Source organism: Peromyscus maniculatus, chromosome 4, assembly GCF_049852395.1.
Source record: "Peromyscus maniculatus bairdii isolate BWxNUB_F1_BW_parent chromosome 4, HU_Pman_BW_mat_3.1, whole genome shotgun sequence".
Taxonomy (NCBI): Eukaryota; Metazoa; Chordata; class Mammalia; order Rodentia; family Cricetidae; genus Peromyscus; species Peromyscus maniculatus.
In genome coordinates, this window is record NC_134855.1 from 40,418,472 (window position 1) to 40,431,570 (window position 13,099).

Genomic DNA, 13,099 nt, shown 5'->3' on the forward strand with positions numbered 1-13,099 from the left:
CTTGCCAGTGGATATCAATTACAAATAGCTTTGTGGTTAGAGGTTTTAGTAATCTTCAGAGGCAGAGGCATGAGATTAGTGGTATTACCACTTGACTTTCAACCAATTTTCCACCTCTAACTAAAATGATATTATTTTGCCTGGCCAAAATTATCTGTGAAATTAAATAGTTGTGAAGAAAATAGAAGACACACACACACACACACACACACACACACACACACGTACACACACACACACGTACACACACGTACACACACAAATACACATATTAAAAAACAAACAAACAAGAAAACCCAGTGAGTAGTTTGACTAGATATACTACAGCTAAGCAGGTAACACAGTGCAGGACATAATCTTTTCTAAGCCGTTGTTAAGAAATTAGTAATCATCATTTTATTTGGGAATATTTTCATTTGGGTGCTTTTCAATTTGGTGAACTTCAACATCAGGAATTTTTAAATGATAATGGCATGATTAAAGCCCGAATAAAACTGTTCTGCAAGGCTATGATTCGCATCTTGCCAGACTGAGGGTTCTTAGGAGTAGGGTTGGTTCTTTCAGCTCATTTGCATTTTTCTATATATGCTTTTCAGGCTATAGAGCTCTGTAAATACTTCTTGCCTTTAGCAGTGATATTGAAACAGAAAGGAGACTCCAAATCCATTAGATCAACTGAGACTATGTTTTAAAAACCAGGTCTTGTTTATTTCCCCTGAAATAAGGAGACACCTTAAAAAATTATTTTGTTCTTTGTTTGACAAAAGGGGAAATAGCCCAGAAGAGGATTTTCAATACCTCTTTAAGACATACAATTATTCTTACTTTTTGTATAACAGTAAAGAATGTATCATATGAAGATGAGTAACTAAAGTGATCTATTTCCTCAATTAGCCAGGGTGCGTTGTCTAAGATACAAATCTGATTGTGTCATTTCCTATAAAATCCTTCAGTGGTTTCCTCTTGCCATCAGAAATAGATCTAATCTCTTTTTAATGGTCGCCTGGTTATTATTCACCTGGTTTCAGTCCCCAAATCCTTTCCAACCTTATACACCCTCCCCTAGCAGGCTGCTGTCCTCTAACCAGTTGACACGAGATACTAAAGTTTTGTTTTTCTTAACGTTTTGTGTTGTCTCTGGAAACCATCATATACTCTTCTGTCTAGGATGCTGTCCCTTCATATTCCTGTACATTCATTTTGTTTTTCTTTTAAGTGTTAACTATTTATGTAGTTGGAATGTACATAAAAATAAAGAAAATAATACATAAATGGCAATCTCTATTCCTTCTATAACTGAGAGATATTTAACACTTTAAGGATTAAAATAAGCATTTTAAAAATTTTAAAACAATCAGTTTTAAATCAATGAGTGGGATGTGTATCCAGACAATGGCTGTTGCCATACCTCCCTTCTCAAGCCTCTTTCTTTTCTCTTTCTTTTTTTTCAAGCCTCTTTCTAATGTAGTGGGCTTCCTCCTTAAAATAGTCTCATTCCCATGCATTTTAAAAAGTTTTATTACATGTGTTTATTTCCATAGATTGCACATCTGTTATTTTCTCTTTGAAATTAGAAAAATCAAAGATATTTTGTATATAAAATGCAAAGTAGTAGTCAAATAAACAGGAAACTATATCATAGGAGAGTCATCCTGTTTTGTGGGTTGATGTTTATTGCAAACTACATACACAATATCAGTAACAAGCTAATGTAGTCTTAAACTCAGATCGGAGCTAGAAGTCTTAAGAGTTAAGCTGCATTAATAGCTAGCCAAGGTGCTTTACCCATTCCGAAGGTCGTAGATGTAGTATGTCGCTGTGTATGAGTACCGCCAAAGCTGTTGGGAAGAGAGGCAGAGACAGAGGACAAAGTTATAAAGCTCAAAAAGCTCATTTGGATAATAATATATAATGATGGATTCTCACTGCACTCTAGGGGAGATGTATTTTAATGCAAAGCAGAGTTTCCTTTACTTTTACTGTATGTACACTTTCATGCTACTTGTTAAGGTGTCAGAGGGCACCTCAGGATGATCTAACTTTTACTCCATAAAAACTATGCCCAAAGTCATTTCACAGTATAAAAAAAATCTTATCTTTGACACTCTTTGTCCTCAGAATGTCCCTCTAGATTGAAGGAGGCCCCCTATGATGTCCATAGCCTCTAGTGTCTGCATCACACCATGGTAAGAATAATACCCTTTAAAACTGGTTAGAAGGAATGTCCTGGACAGCTTGTTACAAAATGTCTTCTTTCTTTGGGTGTATATATTTAAATCATAGAATTTGAAAAACAAATAGAAGAGTTTAACTTAATATTCCTTCTGAACTGAGCTGCTCTTTATCTACTTGAGTATATGCTGGACTTAGTGAATAATGCAAACATTATTTTGGATTCTGTTTCTTAAAGGGCTTTCAATTTCTTGACAAGCTCCATTAGGCTGAAAGGCATATGTCTGAGGATTTGGATCACCAGGGCCTGGACTACTGGAGAATAAGCCCCTGACTGAGCATCCTGGTAGTGGTCAGAATGACTTCCCCATTGGAATAGGAAAGAAAGCCTAATAGGGAACTTCAACTCAGGGAAGATCTGAAAAGCGTAGTCAAAGTAAAAGTTCCTTCCTTCCTTCCTTCCTTCCTTCCTTCCTTCCTTCCTTCCTTCCTTCCTTCCTTCCTTCCTTCCTCCCTCCCTCCCTCCCTCCCTCCCTCCCTCCCTCCCTCCCTCCCTCCCTTCCTTCCATTCTGATCAAAAGATCTCAAAAGAACTACTAGAATTTGAGTTTGAAAGTAAGTTGCTTTATGCTTTGTCACACACGGATAAAAGAAATGAGATAACCATCATCTATCTACCATATATTCATTCGGGAATAGAGAAAATTAAGTACCAATAACACTAAAGGGTTAGACTTTCAAATACACAAAATCTGAGCCCTCCTCTACAGTATATGGACTGCATGCTCCTGTGCTGTTATACAACTTCGTATGCTACACCTTGATGCTTCTGTTTGGAATAACAGTATAGTTTTTTGAGATTAAACTGTACAAGAATTGCCAGGCAGTAGTGGCACATGCCTTTAACACAGCACTTGGAAGGCAGAGGCAGGCAGATCTCTGTGAGTTCAAGGCTAGCCTGGTCTACAAATTGAGTTCCAGGAAAGGTGCAAAACTACACTGAGAAACCCTGTCTCAAAACAAACAAACATACAAACAAACAATAAACTGTCCAAGAATTAACTAATGTGTTATGATAACAAAGACTTCTAGAAATACCAGAATAATTATTCCCTTTCTGATGGATATCGGTATGCCCAAATGACATTTTCTTACCTCAGGAAAAAAAAATTGTTTTCTGCTACTTGATTATCAGATAACAAGACTTAAAAAATGTCAAATTATAAATTATTGTGTATGTTTTACCTGTGCTTTATGGATTCACTGATTTCTTACATGTTTACAGAGAGATATAGACTCCTACTGGTAGGTGCCTCCTTTCCTAGTCTCAATTAAATTTTCTTACTTTAAGACACTAACCTGTATGTTAAGAGAAGAAATAATTATCTCTATATATGTATATGTATCAAAATTAAGTAGTTAATACCTTCGAATAATCACTTTCTAGATATGCAAATTGCCGATCAGGTGACAAACCGTAATCTGAAGCATTCACACTTTTCTGAAATTATGAAGAACTTGGTTAGAATATAGAAAAAAATTACCTGTCATAAACTTTTTTATTCTAAAGGAATATCATATCATCCATATACACAGATACAATTTGAATGCAATTAAAAAATGGATGCTACACCTAGTACAAACGAGGGAATTTACTAGACACTGGGAAGATTTTAATATAGAAAAACAGAGCAATTTCAAAAGCATATAATATTAAATCTTACAGATGAGTGACAGTGCAAATTAGAAAGTTATCAAAGTGATTCAGTACAGCATTGCAGAAGCATCAAGGGGAGAGTGCCAGAGGTGAAACGAGAGGGTAATTGGTTACACAGACTACAAGGATGTCCTTGGAGCTCAGTTTGAAAGACTAGAAGGTCTTTGAGGGTAGAGATGGAGGAGGCTTGAAATCCCAGGAGGAAAGAACAGCCCGAACCAAACATCATAGTTACCATTCCTTGAATATCTGTCCTCTGTTAAGCAATGTCCTAAGCACATTTCATTTTTTTTGTTTAATTTTTATATTAACCTAAAGAAGTATCATTGCCCTCATTTTACAGTAGAAGAAACTGAGGTATAGCAAGCTGGGGTGGTGTAGTAACTTATCCAACATTTCACCTTAGTGAAAGGAGTTGAATCTCAGTTCACTTGATTCTAGGTTCCTAATCACAGCAGGAAAAGACACTATGGGATAGAGCAGAAGAGGAGGACAGTGGTTCAGTGTGTCTAGAAAGCACTGGAGATGAAGGTAGGAAGACGGGTGGGTTGTATCCAGATCACCACTAAGAATCTGAATTGGTCCTGAGTCAGCGGGGTGCTTGCAAAGGTTTCTGAGGGAGTCAAACAATGCTGATACATACCATGGTGCTATTACTCAAAATGACATAGGATTCTCTTGTTTCAATATTATAAAACACTATGTTATCATCTGCAGATTGATGAAGGTATTCCTGTGCTTTAAACACAAAAGAAAGAAAAACATGAAATGATCGCTCTTAAAGAAAATATTTGTAACAAAAGACCCCCCTCCGCTCCACAAATACACCTTGCTTTCCTCCCTCCCAGCACGCAGAGGCCATAGATGGGAGGGACAGAACTCTGCTCTTTCTGCATCTCCTAAAGATGGCACATTTGCCAGCAGCTTTCTTCTAACTGATTCAGGGTGCTCAGAGTGAAATGTCATCTTCTCTGAGCTACGAACAGGACAAGCTAGTTTAAAATGGTGAGTTTCTATTGTAAAAATGAAAATAAGTCTTATTTGGGCTTTGTTTTGGTTTACTGTAACCGATTCTTTACATGAATTTTCTAAAGAGAGAAATGCCGATGCTCTACCTTGGTAAATGACCCTTTATATACACAAGTATAATGCCATCTATTTAACCTTACTGTTTCTTTGGTTAGACCTCTTTGACCATGTTGTAATCATAAAAACTAGGAATATCAATTCTGTAACCCTTAAAGGTCTATTTCTGTCAGTGGGGTGGAGGAGCTGGCTTCCTCTAAAATTGTCTAGATTAATGATAGACTCTCCCTTTGGGTAAAATTCTCATGACTCCTCCTAACTAGGGACCCGTGTTCTACTCCCAGAAGCAATGTCATTCACTGGCAATATTCCAACACAGCCTTCCTAACTTCTACTTTCCTTCTAAGATGCAGGGTAGCTTAATAAAAATTGTGCAAACCAGGAATGAATGGTGGTGCAAAACATTCCCTGAATATTCTGAATAATCCATCTCTGTTAGTTTCTATTGGTGAGCAGTAGCTCTGGCTATTATAAAAGAGCCTTGGCACGGACAACAAAAAAGAATATATATTTTACAAACTCCCAGAAGATAAGAAATGATCCGTTTACCTGAAATCCAGTTTGGAAAAAATGTTTTATATGAGAATGTTCCATTTAAAATATCCTTCAGAGTGAGAGCTCTCCTTGTGTCTCTTTCAGGGTTGTGGACTTAGCGGGAGGAAGAAACATATTATTAGAAACAAGGTTAACAGCCGGACTAAGTTCTAAACTTGTCCTTCATCTGTTCTTTCTCAGGTATGGATGGGCTCTGCCATTGCAAGGTGCCTGTTTAGTGCTACACCGTGTGTTTGCTGACAGGCAACCCAGGCTTAGGGAGTGAGTACTCACAGCCTGGGAGGGGTAGTTGGGGGTTGTGTAGAGGAAACTGAAGATTTCAGGGCAGCTGGGACACTGTATTCCAGCAGTAAAAATAAAACCTGTCAAGGACTTCTAGGAAGGGAGGTGAAGTTCCAGCAACTTCAGACCTCAGAGAACCAAGTCTGAAAGCCCACCTCTGAAGCCGGGCTGAACTTCCACAGCCTTCTCGGTACTCCTCCACACTTCCTCACTTGCAAAGCCTGGCTTGGTTTCCTATTCATTTTTCAAGGATGCGTTTTAGAATTCCACTTGGATGAGTGAGATCAGCCAGAATTCTTACCCTCTGAAATCCTAAGAAGGGCCATAGTGAATACAGACAATTTTCTTAGCCCTGATATATACGCTTACAAAAAGAAACTGGACCAGGGGTACCACATTAAGTATCTTAAAAATTCATGTAAATTCATGGAAAAGTCAACCTCACACAGCTCACAAACAACATGTAAATTTCTTCTATATGCGAATCCTTCTAAGTAGCTGTATTTTTTTTTTAAAACATGTCTTTATTTCCTCGGAAGCTCATTAGACAGCCCCAGGACTGAGAGGTTAAGCCAGATGGGCGATAAGGCAACACCCTCCCAATATCCCTTCGTGGCCCCGCTTCCGCTCTCGCTCCCTCCCACCTGCTCCTTCTCCAGGCCGCCACTTAGAACCTCAAAGTTACAGGAAAGCCCAATACCTCAAAATAGCATTTATGAGTCTGGCATTCACCCAGGTGAAAATAAAGCTGTTAAAGATGAGAACCATAATATTATCCTTCTGCTAACAGTCTTACATGGCTTGCCATGACGCTCATTATAAAGATAAAAATTCTAAACTTGGACTACAGGTCCCGGCAGGTCTAGGACAGCCTCTCCCACCAGCCTTTCCTGCTCCTCCCTTCTTACGTTCCTGACCCTAAACATGCTGGGCTTTACTTCTAGCCCATAAACACCTGGATAGGTCACTTTTCTGTTGCTGTGATAAACTGCTCTGACCATGGCCATTTAAGGAGGAGTATTTAGTTTCATTGTTCCAGAGGGACAGGAGTCTGTCGGGGCAAGCAGGGATATGGTAACAAGTTACAGGCGTGGCCGCAAGAGCAGGGGGCAGATACCCTACCTTTTAAAATGAAAGCATGAAGAAGAGAGACTAGAAGTGGCATGAGGCTTTCCTCTCAAAGCCTACCCCTAGGGACACACTTCCTCCAGCAAGGCTGCACCTTCTAAACCTCCTCAGACAGTGCCACCGATCTGGGGACCGTAGTAGGTTCAAAGGCAGGAGACAATGGAGAATGGTTCTCATTTAAAACAGCACAGCACCCCTGCCTCTTTCCAGGGCTTCTGTACCTCTCTCCACTCTCCTGTGCCTCACGGTGGTTTAGGCTTCAATGTTTAATTTGAGTTTTCTACTTCTGAGAAACCCTTCCTGACCCTCTCCTTCAAGTCACATTTCCTCATCACAATTCCAAAGCATATGCCATTTTATTTTAGAGAAGTTGTCTTTGAAATTATATGTGCGTTTGTGTGGCAATTGTATTAATGGCTCTCAAAGTCCTACCAATATGATGGAACACAAGTGGTTGCCCTAAGTCCAGAGACCCTGCCTTATTTTGATTGCCGTCACATTTTTTTGGTGTCTAAGTATACACAGACATTTAATAAGTGAGTGCTTATTAAATTACATTGAATGAATGTACACATGAAATGAAGAATGATTAGAGGCATGTAAGTATGAGTGGGTGGGCATGTATTCTTCCATTAATTCCTTATATTGCTTTGGTGGATCTCTGGAACCCTAGTTTGCTCATATAAAATACACAGGATCTGCTAGAAGACACTGATATTCCCATTCAGCCATACCAGACTACACTTGGAAATGTGGGGCTCAGTCTGCTTGATTTACCTTGAAGTAACATGTTCGCCTGCCCTATAATCACAGCTAAGTTGTTAATTGGACAGTAACATTCTAGGCTATTTTAACCTATTCCTACTGATGTGCATATGGTCCACACATTTGATTATGTCCACGGGTTTGCTTACTGTGGTGGTTTAAAAGAAAAATGTTCCCTTAAAGGCTCAAGTATGTGAATACTTGGTCCTCAGCTGCTGCTCCTGTTTTAGAGACTACAGATCAACCAGGATGTGGACCCTTGTGGGAGAAGATACTCTATTGGGGAGGCATTAAGAGTTTATAGCCCGCTCGGCCATGGATCTGTCCCTGGTGCATGGGCAGGCTTCTGGGAATCCCATGCCTGTGGTGTGACGCCTTGCACAGCCTTGGTGCAGTCGGAAGGGGCTTGGACCTGCCTAGGCTCAGTGTGCTGGGCTCTGCTGACTCCCCATGGGAGACCTGGACTTGAGGGATGTGGGGGATGCTGGGTGGCTTGGGAGAGAGGGCTGGGGTATGGGAGGAGGGAGGAGGAGGGAATCTGTGAGTGGTATGTGAAGTGAGTAGAAAATTTCTTAATAAAGAAAAATGAAAAAAAAACCACAAACAAACAAACAAACAAAAAAGAGTTTACAGCTTTACCCTGCTTCCCATTCCAGGCCCTCCTCCACTTCCTGTATATGCATGCATGTGACTAGTCAGATGTTGAGCGTCCTGCTCACTGTACACTTCTGTACTACTTTGAAACAGGATGTCTCTCTAAAACTGAAGCTAAGCTGTCCACCAAAAGGTCCAGCACCGCTCTTGTCTCCACTCTCTATAACTCTATTCCTGTCTCCACTCTACAACACTGGGTGACACACACACAGGATTATACTCAGCCATTTTTTAAATGTGAAACTTGAGGATTTGAGCTCAGGTCTCCATGATTACACAGCAAGTACCCTCACCCGATGAGCTGTCTTTTCAGCCCAGAAGTGTTCTTTAAATATCATGTGTGTGTGTGTGTGTGTGTGTGTGTGTGTGTGTGTGTGTGTGTGTAGACACACAAGAGGAAGTTGAAGTTAATGCTGGTGTTTCCCTTTACTCTTTGTCTTCTTTACTGAGAAAATGGTTCTCAGGGAACTTGGAGCTTGCTGCTCTGGCTAGGCTGGTCGTCAGGTCCCCAGGATCCTTCTGCCTCTGCACTACCACATTGGGGTTGCAAATGCTTGCCACCAGTGCCCAGCCTTCACGTGGGTGCTTGGGAAGCAGACTTGGTCCTCATCTTTGTAAAGTCATTTGTAAATGATTTATATCAATGTTTCCCAAGTAGTTTGATCCTTGACCATCTTTGTTTGTGTTATTGTTGAAAATGAACTAAATCACAGTTTTCTCAGTGCCGAGATAGCTGAGGCTACTACACAAACAGTGGAAGCACACTTTGATTCTAACTTATCCAAATCCATCAATTACTCTTGGAATGCTTTGGCTCTTGTGCAGCTCCTTAACTAGCATGTTGCAGTTACTGTTGTAAATAAAATTAGTACCAATATTGCACATGTGGCCAATTTTTCAAATTATTTTAAAAACCTAGTCATTTTCTCATTTATATGATTATTGGTCACCTGGTATTTATTGGATTTCTTGGGAAGATGCCCAGAGTTTGCTATTTTCTTTTGCAATCTCCAAATTACACGATGCAGAACAATTGTACTTGATAGAATATTTCATATGATTTCCTATGTTAGTCACTTATTTTTATGGGCACATAGTAGTTACAAATGCCAACAATCTATTTCGAGAAGCTAGCATATGTCATATTATGGATCAAAATACCAGTAAAGTATTTAAATAGTATTAATCATACTACTCATTGGCATAATGAGAATAGTACTTAACCTCCAACCAATCATGATGCACAACATATGTATGCAGATAAAGGATAAGTCTCATAACACAGACTGAGGTAGGAAGATCATTCCTAACTTCATGGTATGGTACCTTTGTAGATTAGGGACGTGGGAAGTGTAGCTATGTTGTTATTAAGATGGGCACAGGAACATCCATCCCTGGTAGAACAGGGAGAATTTAAATTGGGTTTTCTTTTTCTGCTGGAATTTACCAAGTGTCTGTAACTTGGTGGATGCTGCATCTCTATGCTAGGATGTTGCATCGAATTACATTCAAGTGGAAATAAAACCACCAAGATTGTGTAACACTGGGTCACTACACCATCCACTGGCATTTGTCACCTAACACATCCTTGGTGGAGTTGTGCTACCATACCACTTCAGTATTGAACACATGTATTTTTCATGTCTGGCTAAGAGTTCCATAAGGCATAGAGCTCCAACCATGAAGACAGAAGTCATGTTTGATTTTTATTACTAACATGTGCCCTACAAAAAAGCAGAAACACAAGGAATAGCTTGGGTTGGAAAAAAAACAAAACCTAAGTTTACAGATACTGTGTTACCTTGTTTTGATAATTCTCCCTCAAAGATATACTCAGCCTTATTTTTTATGCTCTAGTCTGTATTGTAATTATATATTAATATGTAATATGTAACACACACATATAATCTTTCACTTATGTGTGCCTTCATTTAAACATTTACCCAAATTTGGTCCTTGAAGCCATGTGAAATGCTACTTACAAGATAGATTTCTATGCCAGGTGACACAGGTCTATAATCCTAGCTATTCTGGAGGTTGAGGTAAGAGAATCGAAAGCTTGAGGCCTGTCTAGGCTACTGAATTTGTTCATGTTCAGCCTAGGCGACTTAGTGAGGCACTGTGTCTAAATAAAAACACAAAAAGGAAAGGGCCATGGATGTAACTCAGAGGTTGAGCTCTTGCCTAACATGAACAATGTACTGAGTTCACGCATCGGTATTGTGATATACAAAGAAATCAGTTTCTAAAGCCCGGCATTGTAGTATGAATCTTAGAAGGTCTTGTTAATAAAATCAAACCTGAGGCCAGTTATTGTGGTGAACACTGGATGGTCAGAGAGACAGAACAAGCCACAGCTAACCTCACCTGGCCAACTTCTCAGCTGATCTTGTTTCCTCAGACTGGTAGCCTCTGTGGCCTCATATCCAAATGGCTCTCAGCTGAACTGTGCTTCTTGAAAGCATGCAAGCTTAACCAGCCAAATGCTTAACCATCCAAATTCTTAACCAGCCAAATGCTTCTAGTTTCTGGTCCTCACGCCTTATATACCTTTCTGCTTTCTACCACCCCCCCCCCCCCCCGGGATTAAAGGCTCGCTTTCTGCAATTAAAGGTGTGATGAGTCACCATGCCTAGCTGTTTCCAATGTGGCCTTGAACTCACAGAGATCCAGAGGGATTTCTACCTCTGGAATGCTAGGATCAAAGGTGTGAGTGCCACCATTTTCTAGCCTTTGTATCTAGTGGCTGTTCTGTCTCTGACCCCAGATAAGTTTATTAGGGTGCACAATATTTTAGGGAACACAATACCACCACACAGCATGGCCACTTCCACCTATCATCCCAGCACCAGGAAGGCTCAGGGAAGGGAATTTTTATGAAATCGTGGTTAGCCTGGGCTACAAAGTAAGTTCCAGGACATTTTGAGTTAGTATGGAACCTTGACCTCAAGCTCTACTATGGTGCTATAGTAATAAAAACAGGTTGGTATTGGCATAAAAAGTGACATGCAGACCAATGGAATCAAATTGAAGGTCCTGACATTAATTCACATACCTATGAACATCTGACTTTTGACAAAGAAGACAAAACTGTACAATGGAAAAAAGAAAGCATCTTCAACAAATGTTGTGGGCATAATTGGATGTCAACATGTAGAAGACTGCAAATAGATCCATATCTATCACCCTGCACAAAACTCAAGTCCAGGTGGGTCATAGACCTCAACATAAATCCAGTTACACTGAACCTGATAGAAGAGAAAGTAGGAAGTAACCTTGAACACAGGAGACTACTTCCTAAATATAACATTAGTAGCACAGACACTGAAAAAAACAATTAATAAATGGGACCTTTGAAACTGAGAATCTTCTTTAAGGCAAAGGACACAGCGAATAAGACAAAATGACAGCCTGCAGAATGGAAAATATCTTCACAACCCCACATCTGACAGAGGGCTGATCTCCAATATATATAAAGAACTCAAGAAACTAGACATCAAAATACCTAACAATCCAATTAAAAAATGGACTACAGAGTTAAACAGAATTCTGAACAAAAAAAAATCTCAAGTGGCCGAAAGACATTTAAGGAGTTGCTCAACATCCTTAGTCATCAGGGAAATGCAAATCAAAATGACTCTGAGATACCATCTTATACCTGTCAAAATGATTAAGATAAAAAACATTGAAGACAGCTTATGTTGGAGAGGATATGGAGCAAGGGGAACACTCCTCCACTATTGGTGGGAGTGTAAACTTATACAGCCACTTTGGAAATCAGTATGGTGGTTTCTCAGAAAATTGGGAATCAATCTCCCTCAAGACCCAGCTATACCACTCTTGGGCATATACCCAAGGTGTGCTCAATCATACCACAAGGATACATGCTCATATATGTTCATAGCAGCATTATTCATAATAGCCAGAACCTGGAAATAACCTAGATGCCCCTCAACTGAAGAATGGATAAAGAAAATGTGGTACACATATACAATGGAGTACTACTCAACAGTTAAAAAAAATGACATCCTGAAATTTGTAGGCAAATGGATGGAACTAGAAAATATCATCCTGAGTGAGGTAACCCAGACTCAGAAAGACAAACATGGTATATACTCACTCATAAGTGGATACTAGATATAAAGCAAAGGATAACCAGACTATAAGCCACAGTTCCATCGAAGCTAATTAACAAGGAGGACCCTAAGAGGGACACATGGATCACCCTGGGAAGGGGAAATAGATGAGATCTCCAAGAACAAACTGGGAGTGAGGAAGGCAATAGAGGATAGGGGATGGGGGATGAGAATATAAGGGAATGAGATGATTGAGCTGGAACAGGGACAGAGTGGGAGAGCAAGGAAAGAGATACCATGATAGAGGGAGACATTATGGAATTAGGGAGAACAGGGGGCCTAGGACAGTTCCCAGGAATCCACAAGGATGACTCCACCTTAGACTACTAGCAATAGTAGAGAGGGTACTGGAACTGGCCTATGCCGGTAATCAGATTGGTGAGTACCCTAACTGAAATCATAGAGCCTCCATCCAGTAACTGATGGAAACAGATGCAAAGATCCACAACCAAGCACCAGGCCAAGCTCCAGGAGTGTAGTCAAAGAGAGGGAAGAGGGATTCTATGAGCAAGGGGTATCAAGATCATGATGGGGAAATCTACAGAAATAACCAAACCAAACTAGTGGGAACTTATGAACTATGGACCAACAGCTGTGGAGCCTC

At 40.0% G+C, this 13,099-nt stretch overlaps 1 protein-coding gene across 2 annotated transcripts in view; it reads right to left on the minus strand.

Moving 5' to 3' along the window:
• Fap (fibroblast activation protein alpha) overlaps nt 1–13,099 on the minus strand; it is a 78,082-nt gene that overhangs the window by 51,908 nt on the left and 13,075 nt on the right. For both annotated transcript variants that reach the window (XM_006984605.4, XM_076569561.1), the window contains 4 exons: nt 5,525–5,623; nt 4,533–4,627; nt 3,599–3,673; nt 1,786–1,838 (listed from right to left, as the gene is read on the minus strand). In XM_006984605.4, coding sequence (XP_006984667.1) covers nt 1,786–1,838; nt 3,599–3,673; nt 4,533–4,627; nt 5,525–5,623 — 322 coding nt within the window. The remainder of the gene's footprint in view (nt 1–1,785; nt 1,839–3,598; nt 3,674–4,532; nt 4,628–5,524; nt 5,624–13,099) is intronic.